The sequence below is a fragment of the Schistocerca piceifrons genome, chromosome 9 (genome assembly GCF_021461385.2).
Source record: "Schistocerca piceifrons isolate TAMUIC-IGC-003096 chromosome 9, iqSchPice1.1, whole genome shotgun sequence".
NCBI lineage: Eukaryota > Metazoa > Arthropoda > Insecta > Orthoptera > Acrididae > Schistocerca > Schistocerca piceifrons.
This window is the reverse complement of record NC_060146.1, coordinates 35,040,283-35,053,158: the sequence shown is the minus strand read 5'-3', so window position 1 is coordinate 35,053,158 and position 12,876 is coordinate 35,040,283. Positions and strand designations below refer to the sequence as shown.

Below are 12,876 nucleotides of genomic sequence, written 5' to 3'. Positions count from 1 at the left end.
CTACTCACATTTTCCTATGAGTCTCCAAATAGGCAGACCTCTTTTCATTATTTTTTCTTAAGATTACTTAATAACAGGATGTGAAATATCATGATGCTAATGTTAATAGCATAGCCAGAGACTCACAAAATATTGAGGTGCAAATATTAACAGTATTGTCTTTATGCCACATCATTGGCTGGTGAATTTTTTTTTAACCCCCTTCTCTCTCTCTCTCTCTCTCTCTCTCTCTCTCTCTCTCTCTCTCTCTCATCATTGATTGTAATGTTTGCAATGGTACTTGTATACTGGTTGACAGGAGGGGACCTGTTGATGGCAATAATACTCCTGGACAGGTATTAGAATACAGCTATCGGCCACTGCATTGTAACTGATATGTAGTGCGCTTCAGTGTTAAGTGTAATAGGACAATCCTGTTTGAAAGTAGTATCGTGTGAGTGATTGAGATTGTGGAGCAATAATTAGTTGGACAGCAAAATTTTGGCGGATATAATACCTGTGCTTTGACACAAATACACTATGTAATCACAAGCATCCGGACACCCCCAACAACATTCGTTTTTCATATTAGTTGCATTGTGCTGCCACCTACTGCCAGGTACTCCAATATCAGTGACCTCAATAGTCATTAGACATCGTGAGAGAGCATATGGGGCACTCCACGGAACTTGTGGCCATTAAGGCCTTCGTCAACAATCGATGACACACACACACACACACACACACACACACACACACACACACACACACACACACACACACAAAGGCATGCACGCGCAAACACAACTCGCACATGACTGCAGTCTCAGGCAATGGGCTTCAGTTGCCTGAGGCTGTAGTCGTGAGTGTGTGAGTTGCGTGTGCATCTCTCTCATCTATTGTTGATGAAGGCCTTAATGGTTAAAACCATTATTTGTGACAGAGTTTCAATCTACCAGTAAGTTTCATTATTTGTGAACACTTCGTTGTACCTATATGCGACTCAGCATCTTCGCTATATGGTGAACAGTAACTTTCCTTTTCATAATCGTGAAGTAAAGAATAATTTGGCCTTAAAACTTTAACACAAAGTAACAAGAAGTATTTCAAGAGAGGATAGCACAAGCATATTCTGATAAGTGTGCAGATTCTCAGTTATTTAATGTGGAGTTGACCAACAGTTGTCACGAGAGGCAGGGAACGTATTGCTGACAGTAGGGAAGCAGAAACAGCATAATGGTCAGTCAGGAGAGCTCAGTGACTGAATGTGGACTAGGTGTTGGCTGGATCCATCAGGGACATTAAAACCGCTCTCAAGCTGCCCAAGTCAACTATGGGCAATGTGACCATAAAGTGGAAATGCAAAGGAAAAACCACAGCTAAACTGGAACCAGAATGACCTCAGTTACTGATGGGCAGGGTCCGTTAAGCACTGTGGAGTGTGGCTGTAATAGATCACAAGAAATCAGTTAAAAAAAATCACTTGCACATTGCAAAGTGCTAGCAGTCTACCTAACACAATTGTGCATAGGTAGTTAAAAACAATGGAATACAATGGTTGAGCAACATTTATAAGCCATTTCTGTAGTTAGTGTTAAGCAATGCTTAAGATGGCGTAAAGAGCAATGACAGTGAACAACTGGAAACAAGCGATTTAGAACTATGAATCACGCTTTATCCTGTGGGTATGGATTTGGCCACTGCCTGGAGGTCATTACTTACATTTTTGCCCCAGGGTGGAACAATCAAAGCTGCCTAGCACTTTGAAACCTCAAACAAAACTACATAGGCTTATGCAGAATCAAAAAACGGGGAATGTTAACAAAGGGAGTACGCGTGTTCCATGACAGTGCATGTCTCCACACAGCCAACACAATAAAACAACTCTTGTATTAATTCAGTTTGGACATCTCTGAATTTGTTTACGGGTGGAAAAAGGTTTCCTGCCAGCAAAGAGGTCCATATTTCTGTCAAGCAATGGGCCAAAGAGGTGGCGGGAGACTTTTTTGGCTAAGATATCAGAAAGGTCACTCCTCGGTCCACATAGTGCATTTATAACAAAGATGAGTATGTTGAAAAATAGTGTTTGAAATACATTTATGAATAAGTAAATTTTTAGAAATGTGAACATACACTGCGTTCAATGCAATCACAACATTCTGTTTTGTAACAGAGGTGCTTTCATGTTATTCTCACTATAATTGATCACAGTACCAAATTTAACTTTGGTATTATAAACGTCTGGTGTTTATTCTTGCTTTGATCTGTGATAAAGTACATTTATGGTTTCAGGTTCCCCAGTTTTTGTTGGATGAGTGGTTGACTCTTCGGCACAAAGGAAGTGGTCGCCATCTTGTCGAAATTATCTGCACACAGCCGAGGAGATTGTCTGCCATTGGTGTTGCCGAGCGAGTTGCTGATGAGCGTGTAGAAAAGATTGGTAATGTCGTCGGGTATCAGGTACGTTATATTATGCGATGGCAGCAAAAATTTATTCTTACAGTCTCAGGTATATGATATAAATGATCGATGACTAGTTGGAATCGTATATAATGATAGTATTCACTCCTGAATGTTCAGAGTTGGTGATTGGTTAAAGTATGTAGGTAAAGGTAACCAGCGTGTAGTTATCCAATAAAGAATTTCTCTACTGTGTAACTCCAGGCAGGTCTGTGTGCGACACTACTTGTGTTGTTTACCAGCTGACATGTTTTCTGCTCAGCATTTTGCTCAGGAATGACTCCTCCAAACTGGAGGAAAGTACGAGTGGACTAAGCTGAGTGCTCTCTCTCTCTCTCTCTCTCTCTCTCTCTCTCTCTCTCTCTCTCTCTCTCTCACACACACACACACACACACACACACACACACACACACACACACACACAAAAACCACTTTTCCTAAACTCTAGAGAACTTGTATTACCACAATCAGTACTCTTTTTATTCCTTTGTTGGTTGTTTTTTGGTTGTTGTTATTTGTTTATTTTAACCCAATGGTCATCCTACTCGTTATACTCCATCATTACCCTCCCAGCAGACAAAGGATCTACCACTGTACTAAGTGACTGACAGGAGTACGTTAGTGAAGGTCTGTCAGTAGTTTGACACCTATGCATACAGCATCTGACATTAAGATCCCACCCCTGTGATTCAAACTGGCCTGCAAACCCTCCTAAATACCTCAGGACCTTCACAAGAACTTACATCTCAATCCATAGAACTTCTTACCCCACCCAAACCATTCATCCCCATCTTTTACCTTCTACCTAAGATTCACAAACCCAGTCATCCTGGTCATCCTATAGTTGCTGGCTTCAAAGCACCCACCAAACGTATACCTGCCTTAGTTAATCAACACCTGCAACCCATAGTACAACAAAGACTTCCCTCCTATATTAAAGATAATGAACATTTCCTAGCTCGTCTGAAATCTGTGCCCGCCCCACTCCCACCAACTACTTTACTTTTCACCACTGATGCCATCTCCCTCCATACCAACATCCCTCACGTACATGGTCTGTCTCTGAACATTTCCTCAGTCAATGCCCAACTAATTTGAAGCCTATGACACACTTTCCACTCACCTTAATCAACTTTATCCTTACCAACAACCACTTCACCTTTGAGGGGCAGACATGCAAACAGATCAGGGGTACAGCCATTGGAACCAGGATGGCTCCTTCCCATGCCAGCCTTTTCATGTATCCCTTGGAGGGGGCTTTCTTGAGATCCGTAAGCCTTCAGCCCCCGGTTTGGTTTAGATACATAGATGGCTTGCTGTATGGACTCGTGGTGAGGTTAATCTGTTAAAATTCATGGAATCTCTCAATACCTTGTTCCAATTAAATTTCGCATGGTCCTATTCTGAACCCCATGCCACTTTCCTTGATGTTGATCTCATTCTCACCAAAGGCTAGCTACAGACTTTCATCCACATCAAACCCACTAACAAACAACAGTACTTACATTTTGACAGTTTGCATCCTTTCCATGTCAAACGTTTCCTCTCATACATCCTTGGCATTCGGGGTAAATCTATTTGTTCAGATGCAGACTCTTTACAGCAATACACCACCACTCTCACTACAGCCTTCACTGGTTGTAATTATCCCAACAGCCCACACCAGAAGCAGATTTTCCGGACCATCACATCCAATCCTGGTACTGCCGATCCCTCCAAAAAAACAACCTCAGAGCACACAACTTGTCACCCAGTATTATCCTGATCCTGAATGCATCAATCAGTAACTTTGACAAGGCCATGACTTCCTAAAATCATGCCCTGAAATGAGAGCCATTCTATCTTAGATTTTGTCCACCACATTTAGAAAAGCTTTTCGTCACCCTCCCAATCTCCGCAATATGCTTGTCGGGCCCTATGCTCCTTCTGCACCCGTCTCCCTACCCTGTGGCTCCTAACCCTGTGACAGTCCACAGTACAAGACTTGACCTATGCATCCTCCTACTATGATCTAGTCCAGCCTCGTAACTGACAAAACAAATACTGTCGAAGGGAGATCGCCTGCAAAACGACACATCATATGCCAGCTGTTATGTAAGCACTGTTCAGCCTTTGGCATTGGCATGGCTACCACCCAGTTATCAGTCAGGAAGAATGGGCATTGGCAGAGAGTGTATACCAGCAACACACAGTATCCTGTTGCAGAGCATGCTATACAGCCTGACAGTCATGTCCTCGGTGACTGTTTTTCCATCTAGATTCTTCCCCCAGACACCAGTTTCTCAGAACTCCACAGGTGGGAACTACCACTACAGCATGTCCATGGTTTTCGCCACCACCTGGCCTTAATTTACATTAATTCCTTCCGTCTCGGCATTTATTCACAGTAATTACTCCTTTCATGACTCCATTTTAGTTTTCTGCATCTTTCACTTTCTGACGTGTCTATATATCGCTGCCCCCCCCCCCCCCCCCCCCTCCCACCTCTGTTGCATACAATGCACTTAGCTTTTCGCTCTTATTAACTTGTGAACTATGTTTTAGTAGTAATCTCTGTCTTACATATTACCCTGTCTTCCACCTTTAAGCTCTCAAGTTTTCAAACTTTGTCCGTTGCAGTCCCCAACGGTCAGTATTTCCCACTCATCCTGTTCTGTAAGTCTCACCTGACCCGGTGTTCTGGATGACTTTTCTAAACTGTACCCCTTTTCCCAAACCTCTCCAGTCCTTTCCCTTCACCCCTCTTCCTTCCCTTTCATCTCTTCCACCAGATGAAGGAGCCACTGGCTCTGAAAGCTTGTGGAAGTTAAATCCTTTTGTGTGTGTGTGTGTGTGTGTGTGTGTGTGTGTGTGTGTGTGTGTGTGTGTGTGTGTTTGGAGGAGGGGGGGGGGGGGGTTGTAATGTGCCAGGCTGTATCCTTGTATTAGTGACACTTAAAGTTCACGTCACAACTGGATGTATTGAAACATTTCCTCACCCAGTAGGTAGTGCGCAGTGTTCCCGACCTACCTTGCTTTGCTTATTGAATATTGTCTTCCCGGTAGCTGTGTCCATCTCACCTAAATCACACTGACATTAAGAAGCCAGGATCCTAGATTAAGTTTTCCAAAATCAAAAGTCAAGACCGTATTCATTGTTGAACATTTATGACAACTACAGTGTGATTTATTTGTTATCACTCACACACACACAATATTCATGTGACCAGGCATCTTACACTTAATCGTCACATTATGTAGGTCAAAAACTTCCAGTCTTTAACAATGTTCACAATTACACTTTTTTGGTACCGACCGGAAAAATTAACCGACTTGCCGCACTTTTGCTCCATGAGAATCTGACCGAGAACTGAGAACTGCACCAGCTCGGACCTTATATAGACGAGTGCTTGAATATTTGACTATTTCTGTTACTATATTATAGTTTATAACTTCCCAGGGTTAAAATGATCCTTTCTAATTGGTTTTGAAGTTAACTATTGGGTTTTATTACTTAAATAACATTAGTGAGCTGTGTCAATTTAAATACACGGAACTAACTTATGCATCCGCAGTGGATGTTCCCGACTTATAACCATGGCAGCCCTCTTGAACAATAATTTTTACTTATTCAAATTTACTTAATTCTTAATTAATGCACTTACAAAGTTGAGACTGGAGTCATTTTATGTAGAAAAATAAAGGTAGCAAAAGTATCGAAACAGATCTCTGAATTATTTAGTAGTTTGGTCACAATTGGCACTGAAAGTCATACAGGCTACAGATTTCAAGTCTTAATATCTATTTAACTAATAGACGTTAAATTAATTTAAACACTTTGCTGGAATCAGTAAAATTTAGGCTTTCTTTTGGATGCAGTCTTATAGCTGAATTCGATCTATTAACTCACTCGAATTTTACTTAATATGTATTGCACAATATACGCCATTGTTCATAACTTTTAATAGGATGCATTTCCAATAAAACTAATTAGCTCATTACTTTCAGAATAGACATTAGAATGTACTGAAATAATAGATTTTACTAGGGGAATTTTATTTAAACTATTTCTGTATTCTGTACTATGAGGCTGAAGGCCATAGAATCTGTAGTCGGAATCTGAGTAGTGAAAATGAAAAAAAATAAAAGTTCATTGCTTAACTAAGTTACTGAAGGAGTGTAAAACCAAAACAGGCAACCCTGCTTCGTTACAAGGTGCTACTTATCTACATTCGGTACATCCTGCCCGCTTTCTCTCTTAAATCATGCACAGACATGCATGTATGTGTGTGCATGATTTAAGAGAGAAAGAGAACAGGAGGGATTGAGCATAGTTAAGTATATGAAAAAAAAAGGCAGCCTAAGACAATCATGTAAATGGTCAGATTGTTCTCGCATTATAGAAAGTGTCGGTAATTCAAGGGCACCCGTACTCGGGAGCAGGGGGGAGGGGGGGTGTTTGCAGCCCCCCCTCTAGCTCAAGGAAAGGAAAAAACGCATTGTAGTCAGGGTGTTTCAGCAACTCCCCACCCCCCACCCCACCACCACCACCACCACCACCACCACCAATTGAACAAAGTGAAGGAAAGGTCAGTATTTATGGCTGCTTACAAGTCGTCATTCGTCTTCCAAAGTATTAAAAAATATTCCTTACACCCAGGTCTATGCATTGCTCTGCAAACTGATGTATGGGTGCTCATGCTGTAACTGTAAAACTGTCGTGTTCCACATCATAGCGAGAGGTTGCAGTTATGATCCACAGAATGTGCAAATCTACATTACTAAATAGTTAAAATGGTGCACAGTGTACATTTCCAGTTGCAGGTTCCATATGTAGCAACTTTTAGGGACAACAAAAATTTCGTTTTCAGTATTTCATGTAATTATTGGGTAAATTTAAAATGCTTTCCTAATCTACTCATTAATCTTATGTTAAAGGTTTAACACAATGTAAGTCAGGTATTAAAGTTAGAAACTGTGTATACAGGGTGGTCCATTGATCGTGATCGGGCCAAATATCTCACGAAATAAGCGTCTAATGAAGAAACTACAAAGAACGAAACTTGTCTAGCTTGAAGGGGGAAACCAGATGGCGCTATGGTTGGCCCACTAGATCGCGCTGCAATAGGTCAAATGGATACCAACTGCATTTTTTAAAATAGGAACCCCCATTTTTTATTACATATTCATGTAGTATGTAAAAAAATATGAATGTTTTAGTTGGACCACTTTTTTCACTTTGTGATAGATGGCGCTGTAATAGTCACAAACATAGGGCTCACAATTTTAGACAAACAGTTGGTAACAGGTAGGATTTTTAAATTAAAATGCAGAACATAGGTACGTTTGAACATTTTATTTCGGTTGTTCCAATGTGACACACGTACCTTTGTGAACTTATCATTTCTACGAATGCATGCTGTTACAGCGTAATTACCTGTAAATACCACATTAATGCAATAAATGCTCAAAATCATGTTCGTCAACCTCAATGCATTTGGCAATATGTGTAACGACATTCCTCTCAACTTAACTATCTGGCGAATGGTCCGGACACTTGGATGATGTTGTCCAGGATACCGAGCAGCATACATAGCACACGCCCGTTAGGCATTTTGGTCACAATAGCCATACATCAACACAATATTGACCTTTTCCGCAATTGGTAAACGGCCCATTTTAACACAGGTAATGTATCACAAAGCAAATACCGTCCGCACTGGCGGAATGTTACGTGATACCACGTACTTATATGTTTGTGACTATTACAGCGCCATCTATCACAGAGCGAAGAAAGTGGTCCAGCTAAAACATTCATATTTCTTTACGTACTACTTTAATATGTAATAAGAATGGGGGTTCCTATTTAAAAAAATGCAGTTGATATCCGTTTGACCTATGGGAGCGCCATCTAGCAGGCCAACTATAGTGCCATCTGGTTTTCCCCTTCAAGCTAGACGAGTTACGTTCTTTGTAGTTTTTTTCATTTGATGCTTATTTCGTGAGATATTTGGCCCGGTCACTATCAATGGACTACCCTGTATATATCTTCAGATAGCGTAACCCACAGGGCACAAATTACCCAGACTATATTTTCTAACCTAAGAACATTGTAATTTATTGCTCGAACAGTACACTCACGTGGAAGACTCATTACAATACAAGTAGCGGTACACAAGTGGCCAGCAGAGCCTTCAGCTCCAGCCTACATATTCATTAGCTCCAGGCACAGTCAGCAGTCTGTGCATACAACTGCTGTCATATTACCAGACTGGGTGGCTTCTTGTGGCCAAATTGAGCACAAACTTCAGGCACGAACTGTGAAGAGGCAAACCCACAAAATTGGTACTGTATTATTTCCGTATTTGTGAATGAGATCACTCAGAGGATTCCAATAAAGTGTACTCACAATTTCAAAGCTTTTAAAAACTTTCTCTCACTGATGCTCCATGACAAAATAATGAAAGCAAAAAATGTGTTTCGTTAGCTACATTGTCGCTCGCTGATCATGCTGTTGAACTTCAGTATCAGACGTGAAGTTTTGATTTATTACTTCTGTGCTACTAACTTTATTCTAAACACATTTTACAGACATTAACCCAGATATATCACTGAATTTACTGGCATAATTATTTCATTGCCTGACACACGTTTACGGAGATATGACAGTTTATACATGGGTCTTCAATTCTTAAATTTGGGAGACTTACTGGTAATTAACTGACAAGTGTCAGCTTGTGAAGACTGCAGGTACCTGATACATATCGTGCTGCTGACAGAATAAAAATACGCACAGGCATATAGGGAAAGAAAAGGAGTGAAACATTACATCATTTGTCAAGCTGTGATTCTATACATCAAGGGCAGAGTCAATCATTTGTGTCCTGACACAACTCAGTGACGTAACATTAAAAATGGATAATACTTAATTGTGCTGGTCATAGCTGCAGTAACTGCAGCATTTATTCTTAAAGTAGCATGTTACAAAAACAATGTAAAATGAGCTACACGGAAGATAACAATGAGGAAAAGAGATAGGGGGATAAGATGGGTGTTAGCTTTCCTCATCATTTTTAATTTTCACTAATGATTTTTAATGTAAATGATTGCTAAAACAAAAAAAAAAGTTTCTTGCACACAGAAACACTCTCATGTCCGCACTGATTGGGTCAGAAAGTAAGCAGCAAGCTGTGAAGTAGCAGTAGCATCACAAATAAATAAACTGTGCATCAATCTCACAGTGAACAATCCTTTTGTGCTTTGGCAGAGCTGAATGTATAGATTATATTTTCATTTGCAGTTCTCAGTAACGTAATAGCACACGTGTTAACTGTGACGTTAATGTGTGTGTTACAGATACGGCTGGAGAGCAAGACGTCTTCGAGTACGCGTCTCCTTTTCTGTACGACTGGAATCCTATTACGCAGACTGGAGAGTGATCCAAACCTCGACTGTGTCTCCCACATAATTGTTGATGAAGTCCATGAGCGCAGTGAAGAAAGGTAATGTAACTCTTTTACATCGGTACAAAGGAAACCTGATAGACAATTTGCTCTGTGTGTCAAGAAAAAAAAAGTCATTGAGTTCAGTAAAAGTACAGTATAACTCTGCCTTTACATTCCTGGAATTTGTGTTTTCCCACCATTTAAGACATTTTTAATTGCTCCCCTCAAATTTCCTACATCCACAATGTTAATTTGCATCTGATTTTGCATTGACATATTCATAATTTTCCCACAATTTACGCTTTATGAATAAATGTTCGTGGAGAAAAAACTGACGTAAAATGACGTCATGGCATTGGCCTTCAAGTAGTGTTTACAGACTTTATACGGTCAAATTTCTTGACACCAGGGCACTCCGCTCAGTGCATATGAACTGGTAAATGGGTAACAGTTTGAACAATTTGTGCTGTATCTCCTGTTGCTGCCAAGCTGTACTTGATGTGGTGGTTGATGGGAGTAGGTAGGTTCATTCGAATAAAAATATGATGACCATCTACAACCATTTCCAAACTTTCTCTACTGCGCTTGCATAGCTCCGTGATTGTTATTTAGTGTGTTTCATCGTTTGGCCACTTACAGCACTAGTTGACAACTTTGCTGACTTTGTGATGCTAAAATGTTTTTGGTTTAGCCAGAGAACCAATTACATATTTTTTTCATGCATAGGAATACGTATTTCGAGAATTTATTCTCATTGCCAAGTGCAATATTTATGTGTGTGCTTTTTGTGATGTTTCACAAACAAACAGTGTGAGTGCACATGTATGGTTTTCTATGTAATTGAGGAGGCAGATTACCTGGTAACCTTAAAAAGACCACTTCAGTGCAAGAGACACAGAAAGCACATATGAAAAAACCACACAGAATACTTACATAAATATTTGCAATTGATAGTGAGAAAAAATGCTCAAAATGTGTCACGCTAAGCATGAAAAAATATGTAATTGGTGCAGTGTTTCATTATTTAAATAACGAGTGACAGTTCCAAGCTTTCCAAAAAACCGATTGTTATGTATGAAGTTAAGTCAGACATTTCTATTTCCCAGACAGTTACCATTTCCAGTTGCACCTGTAGTATTTTTTAGATACTAAACCTTCATTAGATAATAAACAAGTCCCTGACAAGGAGTTTGGTGCCTATTATGCACATATACCATACTTAAAATGTTACATCCCTCGTTTTACATTCCCTACATTTTACGCCATTTTTTAAAAGTCTCTTGAAAAGTGTAAAGTCAGGGTTTCACTGTAGTATTCTCCATATTCTTGCAGTAGTCATCCTAGCCTATTTCTATATATTGTTGCAACACTGTTTAAGGCATCCCACAAGTTGAGTGAAAGTATTGAAATTACCATTTTTACCCAATTATAATATGACTCTGAATACAAGACGACCTCCTGTTTTTATGAGGCTTCTGTGAAATTTTTATTTTTAACATAAAACAATGTAAAATCCAGGATGGAATGTAACAACATTAAGAAAAGGATAAATGCTACTCAGAGATGCTAAGTCGCAGATAGGTACAACAAAAGAGCATCACAGAATAAGCTTTCAGCCAACAAGGTCTTTGTCAAAAACACACACACACACACACACACACACACACACACACACACACACACACCACCCCAACAGTCTCACACTGAAGCCAGTCTGGCTTCAGCTGCCAGAGACTGTGGTGTGTGCACTTGTGCGTGTGTGGTGTTGTCTGTTTTTGACAAAGGTCTTGTTGGCCAAAAGCTTATTCTATGATGCTCTTTTTGTTGTGCCTATGTGTGACTCAGTGTCTCCACTATATGATGAGTAGCAGTTGTCCTTTTCATAACTATGTTATTTTTAACATATTGTGACTAATCAGATGTACAAGTTGTTTTATTGATGTAAAGTATCTTAAGGCCTAGTTAGAAAACAGTCATATTTTTTTCATACACAGATTATATGACACTGATATTAGTAATTTGTCATCAAATGGCGTGGGAAGTCGCTGAACTGGTGTTGTTGCATCACATTTAAAAAGCTTCTATTCTCTTCTTAAATGAACTGTTTATCATCACGTTTCTCTTCCGTACAAGGTTACACTTCAGACAAATATCTTCAGAAAAGACTTCCTAATGTATAAATTTATATTTGATATCTTTTTTCTTGCTATTGCATCCTCTCTACTATGACCTTCATCAGTTACTTTGCTGCTCAAGAACCAAACCCATTTCCTAACCTATGTTACACAGCATTGTCTGATTTAATTAGGCTATATTCCATTATCATTTTTCCCCATATTATAACCTCTTTTCAAGACACTATCCATTCCATTCAGCTGCACTACTTTGTGACTGACTTTAAGTTTTTTTCTTTTCCTTGAACTTTAATTCCCTTTCAGATTTATCCTTGGCTTCTTTTACTTCTTATTCATTGTAGAGATTGAATGACATTGGTGATAGGCTAAAACTCTGTCCCACTTCCTTCTCAGCTGCAATTTTTATTTCATGTTCTTCAATTCTTATAACTGCAGTCTGACATCTGAGCAGGTTGCAGGTAACCTTTCATTTCAAGTATTTTATCCCTGTTGCCTTCAAAATCAAGCACTGTATTTGAGTCAACAGAATTTTTTTCTGAAATGTACTAACACTGTGAACATAAATTTGCTTTTGTTCAACCATTATTCTAAGATAAGTGTTGGCTCTTGTGCTCCTACATTTCTCCAGAACCCAAACTGACCTCCTCTGAGGTCGGCTTATACCAGTTTTTCCAATTCCCATCTGCACAGTTCAGAAAAGCTGTGCAATGATTGCAGCAGAGCTGGTATATGAAATGTTTGCTTTTGCAGGTGGCCTGGCCTCTAATGGGGTAGGATAAGCCAGCGACAACCCTGAAATGAAGGACGTCATACCCAAGATCTTTTCCAACACTCCTAAAGTGGTGTCCCATTGCCTAACCAACGTCCGCAACTTCGT

At 39.8% G+C, this 12,876-nt stretch overlaps 1 protein-coding gene across 1 annotated transcript in view; it reads left to right on the top strand.

Moving 5' to 3' along the window:
* Positions 1 to 12,876, top strand: part of LOC124716912 (putative ATP-dependent RNA helicase DHX57) — a 232,224-nt gene that overhangs the window by 84,621 nt on the left and 134,727 nt on the right. The window contains exons 10-11 of the mRNA XM_047243480.1: positions 2,272 to 2,439; positions 9,776 to 9,921. Of these exons, the coding sequence (XP_047099436.1) occupies positions 2,272 to 2,439; positions 9,776 to 9,921 (314 nt within the window). The remainder of the gene's footprint in view (positions 1 to 2,271; positions 2,440 to 9,775; positions 9,922 to 12,876) is intronic.